The 12977-nt window shown below is 35.4% G+C and overlaps 2 protein-coding genes across 5 annotated transcripts in view; both read left to right on the forward strand.

Annotated features, from left to right (window-relative positions):
• Positions 1 to 12977, forward strand: part of LOC108381117 (uncharacterized) — a 312228-nt gene that overhangs the window by 11962 nt on the left and 287289 nt on the right. The gene's annotated exons all lie outside the window — the stretch shown is intronic.
• On the forward strand, positions 4401 to 5779 carry LOC108381145 (uncharacterized). Its single transcript, XM_017637563.1, has 2 exons — positions 4401 to 5106; positions 5252 to 5779. The coding sequence occupies exons 1-2, from the start codon at positions 5104 to 5106 to the stop codon at positions 5753 to 5755; spliced, it is 507 nt and encodes a 168-aa protein (XP_017493052.1). The 5' UTR covers positions 4401 to 5103; the 3' UTR covers positions 5756 to 5779.

The raw sequence follows: 12977 nt of genomic DNA on the forward strand, positions 1-12977 counted from the left end.
TCTGCGGGAATGCGCAATCTTGTATTCTATCGTTCTTGATATGTATGTAGATATGTGTGTATCTATGTATATTAGGCTGGGTCGATTTTGTATGGGGGAAAATAAAATGCATTTGACCGTATTGTAATAGTAATATTATGATGTCTTATGTCTAAGACAATTGTTATTGGCCACGAAAAATTAATTCAAAACGCATCTTTAGCCCGCGCAATTGAATCAAAATGTATGAATTTTGAAAATGAAACTTTGGCTAGTAATATCTATGGAATGCGTCAATTGTTATAAACAGGACGATATATCAAATTAAGGGCTATTAAATTTAGTACCTCACGTTCATTTGTCATTTTTCAACAAGACTCCAACTTTTTAAGATATTAAGATAAAACTTACAAAAACTATAATTTTCCCTTATGAATTTTCAATTCTTCATTACTTCAGCAACCAAGTGAAAAATGCAAAAAAAGTGAGACGCTATTTATTTCAAACGTTTTAATGTTTTCGGATGTTTATATGATATTAAAAGGACCATGGGCTTGGTCACGCCGATTTGGTCAGTTTTCAAGATCGTGGTGAATGAAGTCAAACATGTATTGTCAAAGTTTAGGAATCGTTTGATAAGTTAATAGTAGTTTCAAGCATATAAGTATTTACAAACATTAACATAATACAATTAGGGTGAGAAACGCCCACTTTAAGTCCATTTATGTTGTCTTGAAAATTGNTGAACATAATACAATTAGGGTGAAAAACGCCCACTTTAAGTCAATTTATGTTGTCTTGAAAATTGGTGCGGAATGGTTTCATTAGTCTCCGAAGAAGCACATTTTTCGCGGTTTCTAAATTTGCCGTTATATGAAGGTAGGGGAGGTGCAATAAGTGTTTATACAAAAATATTTTAGTTAACTCCATTATGTGAGAAAGTGACTGTAGATAAGTCCAATAGTCTTAACATATCCTGGGAAATCCTTTCCAATTGGACCATATTGCTTTGCATTCAGCTTGAACGAAAAAAGTCTCTCCCTGGCACACTTTTCTGCAATCCGGTTCTTTCATTTAAAGGTTATTTATACAATTGAAGAGACATTTTTTTAGAAAAAAACTTGAGATCCGCTTAAGTTTTTCGATATAACTTTGGTAGATGTTACTCGATCGGTACGTAATAATTACCAAATTGAAGGCGAGCCTTACTGTTACTGATTTATGATAATAACATGATGAAAATCATTCAGATTATAAACAAATTATTTTAAAATAAAAAAAATGTAAAAAAAATGTTTTGTCATTTTCCTACATTTGCAATTTTTCTATTGTAGCATATGTAAACTAATTAGTGTTTCTAGAAGTTGTGCCTGTTCAGTGTTTCCATACTCATTTGCATAAACAAAATTTTTCCACGATGATGGAAAAATAATGGCTTTTCTATTAGAGCTACCGAAATTGTTTCTAAATTTGCAAAATTTCGCAAACTACAGCTAATATTAAAAAAATGATAAGAATATTTGGAACCAGCGACCTAAATGCACGCCAGCAATATTAATGATGTTCTTTACATCGTTCGACTATAGGCCAGTGCAATTATCAAGAGAACAATTAAAATTTTATTGAAAACAGACACCTTTGAGAATAAACATAAGCTAAAGGGCTGCGAGAAATGATATTTGACTTTATCTTTTGCCGTTTGCCGAACCCAGAATTTTTAACAAAAATTGGTTTTATTCGACTAGTGTGCTGTGCGTCACTTGGCGGTCGATGCACGGGCTCTTACAATTAAAATAAAATACTAATATTTTGCAGGNCGTTTGCCGAACCCAGAATTTTTAACAAAAATTGGTTTTATTCGACTAGTGTGCTGTGCGTCACTTGGCGGTCGATGCACGGGCTCTTACAATTAAAATAAAATACTAATATTTTGCAGGCTTCTTGTTCACTTCATGATACAATATATTTTCACTATTACCAAGGGATTTGAGAAAAAGTAGATTTTCGACCCGCCCTAATGTATATGCATGTACTTATACCGGTAAGAGCATAGTTATTTACTGAACAGTAGCGCAGAATGAGCAAAAATTTTGCAGCAATAATCAAATAATAGCTAAGCGTTGGTTTTACTACGACCTTGCAAAGACGAAAAAAATTTACTTGTGAGCCTTTTAGCCTGAAGTATGTATGTAGATACAATATTGCAGCAGCTTTCTACCTACCTTTTGTTTATTTTCCACTAATAATTAGTATGCTTTAGAAATTTTTACGGAAATAGAGCACATGATTTCGTTCATTTTAGAGTTGTAGCAGGTAGTGAATTTTTCTTCAAACTACATTTCGCTAAGTGTAGAGTTGTGTGGTTTAGTTGGGATTTCCCTGAATACAAGATATTTCGTAAATACGTACGTTCTTCATAAAATTTTATTTTGTAAGTTTTGGGGGTGCACCTACATAAATGAGGTAAACGATGCGGGTGCTCCATTCGTGATCACTCACAACAGCTTATCCTGAAAACTTTTTAGGGCGTTGTATGGAAGATATTTTTTCGCTTTTCTAAGGAATTACGCTATAATTGCACGTATACATATACATATGCATTGTCGTCAGAGGTAGAAGTAATGGAAAATCGTTTCCAGTAAATTATGGAATGTGCTTGTCGGATATATATAAGAGGGCGAACGAATTTCTTTATCCAAACATCGGTAGAGAGGTGTGTTATACAGTGCTTAGTAGCGACTATTTACATAAATAAACGATATAACAATATTGAGAAAAGACAATGGGAAGGAAAAAAACTGATTTGCAAAATTACGTTAAGTACGATGAAACTACCAAGAAAAGTACATGCATTGTAGAGTCGTGTAAAAGAGAGCTTAGTGCATTATTGCGAGGAAATATTAAAAGACATTATAAACTTATACACAAAATAGATATAGAAAATAGTGATGAAAGTGATGATGTTAATACTTCTACCACAAAAAAACGAAAAACNCCAAGAAAAGTACCTGCATTGTAGAGTCGTGTAAAAGAGAGCTTACTGGATTATTGCGAGGAAATATTAAAAGACATTATAAACTTATACACAAAATAGATATAGAAAATAGTGATGANGTAGAGTTGTGTGGTTTAGTTGGGATTTCCCTGAATACAAGATATTTCGTAAATACGTACGTTCTTCATAAAATTTTATTTTGTAAGTTTTGGGGGTGCACCTACATAAATGAGGTAAACGATGCGGGTGCTCCATTCGTGATCACTCACAACAGCTTATCCTGAAAACTTTTTAGGGCGTTGTATGGAAGATATTTTTTCGCTTTTCTAAGGAATTACGCTATAATTGCACGTATACATATACATATGCATTGTCGTCAGAGGTAGAAGTAATGGAAAATCGTTTCCAGTAAATTATGGAATGTGCTTGTCGGATATATATAAGAGGGCGAACGAATTTCTTTATCCAAACATCGGTAGAGAGGTGTGTTATACAGTGCTTAGTAGCGACTATTTACATAAATAAACGATATAACAATATTGAGAAAAGACAATGGGAAGGAAAAAAACTGATTTGCAAAATTACGTTAAGTACGATGAAACTACCAAGAAAAGTACCTGCATTGTAGAGTCGTGTAAAAGAGAGCTTACTGGATTATTGCGAGGAAATATTAAAAGACATTATAAACTTATACACAAAATAGATATAGAAAATAGTGATGACAGTGATGATGATAATACTTCTACCACAAAAAAACGAAAAACCGTGTCAAAGTTAAGTACTAGTTTAGACAGAGACAGTTTTTTGAGATGCTGCGTGGGACTGGTCACCAAAAAAAATATTCCCTTTCGAATATTTGATGAGGAATATTTTAAACAACTTATATCACCATACGAGCAGAAGTTTGGTATACATTTAAACTCAAAGAACATAGCCTTCTTGACAAAGCAAGTCAACAAATTAAGCAAAAAATAGGTCATTCGGTAAAAAATAAAATAATATCTATAAAAATTGACATCGCAACTCGCATGGAAAGAAGCGTGCTGGGGATCAACATCCAATACATTAAAGATTACAAAGTCATTGTTCATACAATTGGTAAGTAGTTTCGTTTTATATAAATAAACACACATACATACATATGTATATTCATTTAAATGAATAAGTATTCGACAATCATACTTCTTTACTTTTTTTTCAGGAATGATTGAAACAACTAAACGGCATACAGCTGCAAATTTAAAGGAAGAAATTATGAAATGTCTCAACGAGTATGGCATTGGGATACACCAAATTTATTCCAATACCACTGACAACGGCGCAAATGTAGTTAAAGCGTCCAAATTGCTACACGATATGCAGCAAGAAAGTTTAGCAAACGAAGATGCTATAAATGATGTTGAGGCAGACCATATTGNGCATTGGGATAAACCAAATTTATTCCAATACCACTGACAACGGCGCAAATGTAGTTAAAGCGTCCAAATTGCTACACGATATGCAGCAAGAAAGTTTAGCAAACAAAGATGCTATAAATGATGTTGAGGCAGATCATATTGAGTCTCAAATCGCTTCTGTGTTTTCTGTTGTTCGTTGTGCTGCTCATACTATTCAGCTAGCAGCATATGATGTCATAAAAACAATTGAAAAGGACTTGGAAGAGTGCAGGACGATTGTAAAAAAATTGAGAACCTTAGTAAGAGCAGGAAATACCGACATCAGTTTGCCATTCATCGACAACAGAACTAGGTGGAACTCTACGTATGATATGATGGAATCACTTTACCGAATCAAAGAATACATTGAAAATTTGGATAAAAACATGTACATAAATTGGTCATTCGTTAAGGATTTTCTCACCGCTTTTCAACCAATCTCTAAGTGCACCCTAAAACTTCAAAATGAGCAGTATATTATAGGAGACTTCTTCAGGGATTGGCTTACTTGCGAACTAGAGCTTGTAGACTTGGTACCAGACAATATTTATGCAGATTCCTTCCTAAATGCGATGGAAATAAGAAAAAAATTTCCTTTTAGAATATAAGGCTTTCGTCGCTGCTCTATATCTAGATCCAAGATTTAATTTTGAAGAAACACCTCTCCTCAGCTCTGAGCAAAAGGATGTTGCAATGGTAAGCCAACTGAAATTTATTTCAAAATTCATTATCTTGATGTTATATTTCGTTCAATTAATTTATTGTTTACTTTGAATTTTTTATATCTTTATAATTGTGAGATACTAATCCAGTTATTTTAATTTTTCCTATTCTTTTACAGGATCACTTAATAAGGACTTACGAAATGATCCAGAAAATTGAAAATCCATCAGAATATGAGAATGATTGCACTTCTGGAGTTGTACCACATACAACACAGGACAATGAACTTCCAAGCACATCGAAAGGGGCGTACCATAAGTTAACGCTTCACGTAAGGTCATTGGCAAAATCGCAAAGTGCAACGAGACCAATCGTAAAACCTGACATCAAACAAAAGCTGGTTAATCTCTGTGTAAAAGGAATGAAACCGTTCGACACAAATGTCCTGGAATACTGGAGAAAATTTTATCGGAATGAGTGTGAGATGTTGAAGTTAGCGGAGGTTGTATTAGCAGTACCAGCAACACAAGTTTCTGTTGAGCGGGCTTTCAGCGCACTTTCTACAATACTCACTAAGTTACGTACAAAATTGTCAAAAAAATCGTTATCGAATCTATTGATAACAAAATTAAATTTTGATATTCTCCACTTCTCAAAATTAGAAATTGAAGAAAATAAATAGATAAAATAATGTGATGTAATAATTTGCTTCATTTNGGCAAAGTATTAGATCTTATCTATTCATACCTCTATGATAGATCACAAAGGGTATTGTTTAAAAATACTATCTCTGACGTCATTGATGTTAGTTCAGGAGTCCCTCAGGGTAGCCACCTAGGCCCGATTCTGTTCTTGCTTTTTATAAACGATATTTCTACAGATATAAAATTCTCCAAAATTTTAATGTATGCAGATGATGTAAAACTTTATAAATCGTACGTTTCAATTAAAGAAAGGTCTTTGCTACAATCAGACTTAAACAGCATGGCTTACTGGTGTAAAGTAAATCTTATGCCTCTAAATCTTAAGAAATGTAAAGTAATGTGCTTCTCGCGAAGAGCTGTTCTGCCAGTTTCTTATATAATAGGTAACCATAACCTGGAACAGGTATACAATTTTGTGGACCTTGGTATCACAATGGATCCTAAGCATAATTTTAATCTTCACATTAATGTGACAGTCAACAAGGCTAAAGGTGTACTTGCATTTGTGAAACGATGGTCAAAAGAATTTAGTGACCCTTATATCACTAAAACCCTGTTTACAACATTAGTTAGGCCGATTATGGAATACGGCTCGGTGGTTTGGAATCCAAAGTATCAAATTTACTCAGACAAGATAGAATCAATTCAAAAACAATTCCTACTTTTTGCTTTAAGAAATTTCCGATGGGATTCTCAATATAGTCTTCCACCTTATACGAGTCGCTTAAAACTTATTAACCTTCCTACACTTGCCAGTCGCAGGGAAATGCTTGGTCTAATTTTTATGGTTAAATTACTGACAGGCTCAATTTCAAGTCCGTCTCTTCTGGCTGATGTTAGCTTTAATGTTCCCTTACGCGTATCAAGACACTTTTGCCCCATATTTCTGAAAGCTTGTAAAACCAATTTTGAATTGCACGACCCACTCCGTTGCTTATGCCAGGATTTTAACTCTCATTCCAGCACGTTTGATATATCAGATCCGCTTTTCAGCATTAAGAAAGCGATACTCTCCTCTCTCAATAAGTGAATTATTGACATAAATACATAAAATCAGCTGATGAATTTAGTTCTGTAGCTGAACAGTTTTAGATCTCGACACTTAACAAACTCCTGCCTATCGTGACTCGGCACAAAAATTTAAAATATTGGTTCCGTACGTCATGCGGACTGCGCCCCTCGTGCGGATGGGCGGGAATGGAGGGTAAAAACCGTTGGGATTATTATTATATATCTGTGTTCATATGGAATAGTAGCTTATGTCGAAAGGTTGGCCTTAGTATAATGCGGCATTCGCAGCATACGATTTATATTTTCCAAAAAAAATCTAAGAGGCTGCTCTGTAATACGATTCGAAAAAGAAATGCGATGCAATAGGCAATTACCACTGTGGGAAGACTCTTATATTACTTCTATCACTGACGGCAATGAATATGTATATGTATACGTGCAATTATAGCGTAATTCCTTAGAAAAGTGAAAAAACATCTTCCATATTACTTATATTACTTCTACCACTGACGGCAATGAATATGTATATGTATACGTGCAATTATAGCGTAATTCCTTAGAAAAGTGAAAAAACATCTTCCATATTACTTATATTACTTCTACCACTGACGGCAATGAATATGTATATGTATACGTGCAATTATAGCGTAATTCCTTAGAAAAGTGAAAAAACATCTTCCATATTACTTATATTACTTCTACCACTGACGGCAATGAATATGTATATGTATACGTGCAATTATAGCGTAATTCCTTAGAAAAGTGAAAAAACATCTTCCATACATCGCCCTAAAAAGTTTTTAGGATAAGCTGTTGTGAGTGATCACGAAAGGAGCACCCGCACCGTTTAAATCATTTATGTAGGTGCACACCCAAAACTCTTACAAAATAAAATTTTATGAAGAACGTACGTATTTAAGAAATATCTTGTATTCAGGGAAATCCCAACGAAACCACACAACTCCACACTTAGCGAAATGCAGTTTGAAGAAAAATTCACTACCCGCTACAACTCTAAAATGAACGAAATCATGTGCTCTATTTCCGTAAATATTTCTAAAGCATACTAATTATTAGTGGAAAATAAACAAAAGGTAGGTAGAAAGCTGCTGCCATATTGTATCTACATACATACTTCAGGCTAAAAGACTCACAAGTAAATTTTTTTCGCCTTTGCAAAGTCGTAGTAAAACCAACGCTCTAACGAACGCGGTTTATCCGGTCTATGGCTGGGCTGTGGCTCGGTCGGATGTTGGGTTCCCTTATCCAAACGTTAAAATAAATACGCCAATGATTCTTATAGTGACGCTTCTTTATTTCGCTATTTAGTTGGCAGCGTTTGCACGTCACACCAATATAACGTATTTCCTTGGCGGCGTTTCCACGTCACACCATATAAGTACTACTTGGCAGCGTTTTCACGTCACACTAATATAACGTATTGCTTTGGCAGCGTTTTAACGTCACACCATATACCTTAACTACCTACTAAGCAACTTAGTCTTCACAATCGTGGCTTAGCCATTCCAATCTGCGTTTTCACGATCGACTGGAGTATACGACTACTCTACCAGAAGTGATTTCAAATTACATTTGCTGCTCTATTTATACTGTCCTGCACGCAGGCAGACAGTTATCCTAACAACATTGTTGCTAATATTTTCTTTACTTCCTTTTACTTGTTCATACCTAAGTACGTATGTATGTACTTCAGATTTCAATATAGATATGTACATATGTATTTCGATTTCACGTATATATGTATATAATTAGCAATCCGTTTAATATGTATAAATAAATTCAACAGTTCTCCATTTATATCTATATATAAATATATATATGTATTTAACAATTCAAAATATAATTTAGTTCAATAACATATGACAGCCAATTGTGAAGTCCCTGAGTGTAGGGACTTGGGGGTCCTCCAACAACTGCTCCAACCCGCGGTCTTCCTCCACCAACAGGGTGAGCGCATTCTCCTCTTCGCTTCCTTCATCGCCTCTATTACTTGATATTGTCGCCGCAGCTACGTCGCACAACGACTGCGCAGGTGGTTGTCGCCACGATTCGGTGCTGTGTGACGCGTCGTTAAAAATTCGCATCGTCATAGTGATGCGCCGGACATACTCTATATAACCCTCACCTGGGCGTTGGCAGTCCTCTTGTTCGATGTCCATTTCGGCCCTGCGTGGCTCATTATAGCTGTCATCGGACACCTCGATTGGCGTGGGCGCCCTTATCATCTTGCCTAGATGCCACTCGTAGTCATCGTCGTTGCTATCGCCGCATACTTCTGCTGGCGTAAATGTCTACCCGCCTCGCTGCTTGCTACTAAACTCCGAGTCGTGTAGTCGCTTGGGTTCCATGATGCAGGACTCCAGCGCCCCTCATCACTCGCACCGGTGTTTGGGCTTTCGTGCACGTAAATCTCTGTGCTGGCCTGACTTGCGTTGTCTTCAACGCCTTCTCCTCCCCTAATGCTAGTATGCTGCTTCCGTCAGGCGGCGCAAACGCACTTTCAAAGTGTCGTCCTTTACGCCCATCGCCTTGCAAATTTCTCCAGCTGCAAGTGTATCCATCGCTGCAGTCACTTTTTGAGTAGCGGGTCGTTTTTGTGATGTCCTTTTATGATAAACATTTGGGAAACAGTTGCCTTTGCGCGACTAACTGTATATTTCCAAATTATTTACATTTTGTTATTTTTTGGTTTATAATATTTTAGTTTGTTATTGTTTTATTCAGCTTTTGTATTGCAATGTTGCCCACTCTCCCAAAAGGGGGATTTTTTTTTGCAGGGATCGATATGTCAATATCGGAATAGTGTTGCCAGCTTGCTAAATGATGTATCCGTTTTATGATGTTAATTATTATCATTATATTTGTTATTATTATTGTAATCAATATTAATCTTCATTAGGGTTAGGATTTCTGTCCCTTATCTGTCTTATCTCGTCATCAATGACTGTGCTGTCATAATGGGATTTTAAGTTTTGAATTGTTTGAAGCTCTAATGTTAGATTGTGTTCAATACAAAATTTTTGCGTAATTTTGAAGATTTCGGATAATAATTTTTCTATTTCCGTAACCCTATTCTTACTGTACTCTGGCGTTTCATAGACAGGCTGTACCACCGCCTGCCTTGATGTCAAGTTGCGTCTAAAGGTCGCCGGTTCCACTATGAGGCATCTTGTCACTTTGCTATAGCTCATCCTAGTAGTCATTTGTCTATTTTATTATTATTATTTTTCTATTAATAAACTGGTTTTTGTCCATTATCACTTCTTCAGCACCTAACTGAGGGAATTCAGCCTGCTCATTTTCTAAAATGTCGAACCTGTTGTTTCTGTTCGGTAAATAAGTATCAATTGCCTCTTTTATAGAAAGTTTCTTAACCGCCCTAATGCGACTGATCATGAGCTCCTTTTGCCATGTCCCGCTTTGTCCTTGTCTTTGGAGTTGTGATCCTCCTTACCGCAAAGAATGCAGCCTGGTTGATTACACGCATTGTCACATTCCTGATTGCCACAGTTGAGGCATCTACTCTTTGATTTGCATCCGAGTTGCGTGTGACCAAGCCTGACACATTTTCTACGCTGCCTTAGAGAAGGAATGTAAAAAGAAACTTCTAGCCAAGTATATTCGTGCTTGATAGACTTGGAATGTCTTTTCCTAAAAAGCCAAATATCTTAATTATCACTCTTTTTTCTCTACGTGTAAACCGATACACAGAAGAAATCGGGACGCTAGAGTTTGCAGATTTTTTAATATCTTTCACATCATATTCTAGAGGTACTCCTCTAATCACCCCATATGACTCAAACGCTGTGTTGGGAACGAAAGGTCGCAGTCCACGTTTTTTAAGTTTTCACAAACTAAAAATTTGTTTGCTTCTTAAAGGTTACTTTGAATAGTGTCTTGCCAACCATGATACAAAAAAGAAGGTAGTTTCAATAAACAACTTTTGACGGATAATAAAATTTTTTGAAGTTTCATAAATTGTGAGTATTCTCAACGGCCTTGCCACTTTGATAATATTAAAACAGTAAATCGGAGTATTTTCTTTCCCACATTTATACCAATTTAATAATATTTCAAATCAAAAATCATTATCAGCGCTTGGTATTTTTTTTTTACTTACGTGGTTCGTACCTTTTTTTATTAAAAATATATAAAATATGTAATGTTAAAGGAGACTTCATTGGAATTGTTCTTTTTATTTCATAATAAATCATTTCAAATGAAATCTTGCGATTTAATAAAGAATGTACACGAAAAAAACTGGTCGCACATAACCAAGCATAACTCGGTTAATCATAACATTAAAATAAAAATCGGTAGACACTTAAAAAGCTGGAAGCATTTTCCACCTTACTGCATCATTTCTTTTTAGTAACAAAAATCAGTGTAGAAACGAGGACCAAGAAAGAAATCGATCGCGAGTTAATATTGCGCAAAAAGCTGGAAAATCCCAGCATGTTCCATAACGACATCGCAAAAAAGCTAAAATTTCCAAAGTCTACCATTACTTATGTGCTTAAAAAATACAATGAATGTTTATCTTTGAAAAGGAACCCTGGTAGTGGCAGAAAAAAAGGATTTGCTTGCGAAATTAAGGCAAAGGAAGTGTTATCTGCTTTTAAGAAAAATCCTGGACTTTCGGTAAGAGATGTCGGCAAAAAATTAAACATGTCGTCTTCGTATATACAAAAAGTATGCTAAACAGCAGGACTACGTTTTTACAAAGTGAATCTGCATTCACCGGTAAGCAAAATTTGTTGGCGAAACAACGTGCTCGGAAATTGTACGACAGTCTCATACAAAAATTTGGCTGTATTGTTATGGATGACGAATCGTACGTAAAAGCCGATTTTAAACAAATCCGGGGCCGCGAATTTCACACTGCAAATAAAAGAGGCAATGTTGCAGATAAATATAAAAACAAAAAGTTTGAGAAATTTCCCAAAAAGTTTCTCATTTGGCGGGCAATTTGCCAATACGGCTTCAAAAGTGATCCTTTTGTAAGCACTGGTATAATTAACCAAGAAATTTATGTTAAGGAGTGTCTGCAAAAGCGACCTTTACCTCTTATACGGCTTCATAAAGATCCAGTGCTTTTTTGGCCTGATCTCGCGATATGTCATTACTCAAAAATGGCTTTAGGATGGTAACATAGTAACAAAGTAGGGGTATTCTCGAAGTATTGCACGATGCACGTATTGCACGAAATGCAAAAATACTATCCCAAATTTCGAAGAGTACGAGAGCACCCCATTGCAAAGTGGTAGAATGCATGGGTAGCAAGCAGCGAAATTATGTATCAAATACAATAACAAGAGACAGCAGAAAAAAATGAAGTGAGCGAGATGAGAGGAATGAGAGAAATATGTAGAAATTCCAACAACAAAACAACTAGCACAGGGTCGCATATATCTTGCTATGCTATTTTGCAAAATATATACATGGGTTTCGACGTTGCATATTTTGCAGCGATAGGAAATGTCGTTTCCCATGTATTTTGTTGTTGTGTGTTTGCAAGTTATGCAATCCATGCAATCCGTGCTACGTGCAATGGCTTTGCAAGATTTGGAGAATACCCCTAGTGTATTTTGTAGCAAAAGAGGTGAATCCACCTAATTGTCCAGACCATCGGCCGATCGAAACCTACTGGGCCGTTATGAAATCCAAACTTCTTAAGACCCACAAAGCTGTAAAAAACGCACAACAATTCAAAAATAAATGGCAGCTGGTTTCCAAGGAAATCACTGAAACTTCTGTGCAAGGGCTAATGAAGGACATAAAGTCAAAATTGTGATCGTTTGCTTATTACAAGGAGAATTATCTCTTTTTTAACGAATTTCAATACAACTAAGTTTAGATGTAAATATATGTAAATATCGTTGAACTCCATTAATATATTTATGTTTTAGAACGTTTTAACTGTGACCAGTTTTTTTCGTGTACATTCTTTAATCTAACTCTAAAGAGTGCTCTTTCCAAATAAATCTTTTTATAATCGCCAATTCCATGTGAATAAATTGTTCTCAAAACTTAACATGCAAAACAAAAACAAATTGGGAAAAAGTGTTTTTGTTTTGCTTTATTATTTTGGGAATATTTGCTCACATGAAATTCATGATTCGTGATGAAATTCGTGAAAATTTACTTTTAAATTTCTCGTCGGATTTT

This window comes from Rhagoletis zephyria, unplaced genomic scaffold (genome assembly GCF_001687245.7).
Source record: "Rhagoletis zephyria isolate East Lansing unplaced genomic scaffold, Rhagoletis_zephyria_1.1 Rzeph_scaffold_00132, whole genome shotgun sequence".
NCBI lineage: Eukaryota > Metazoa > Arthropoda > Insecta > Diptera > Tephritidae > Rhagoletis > Rhagoletis zephyria.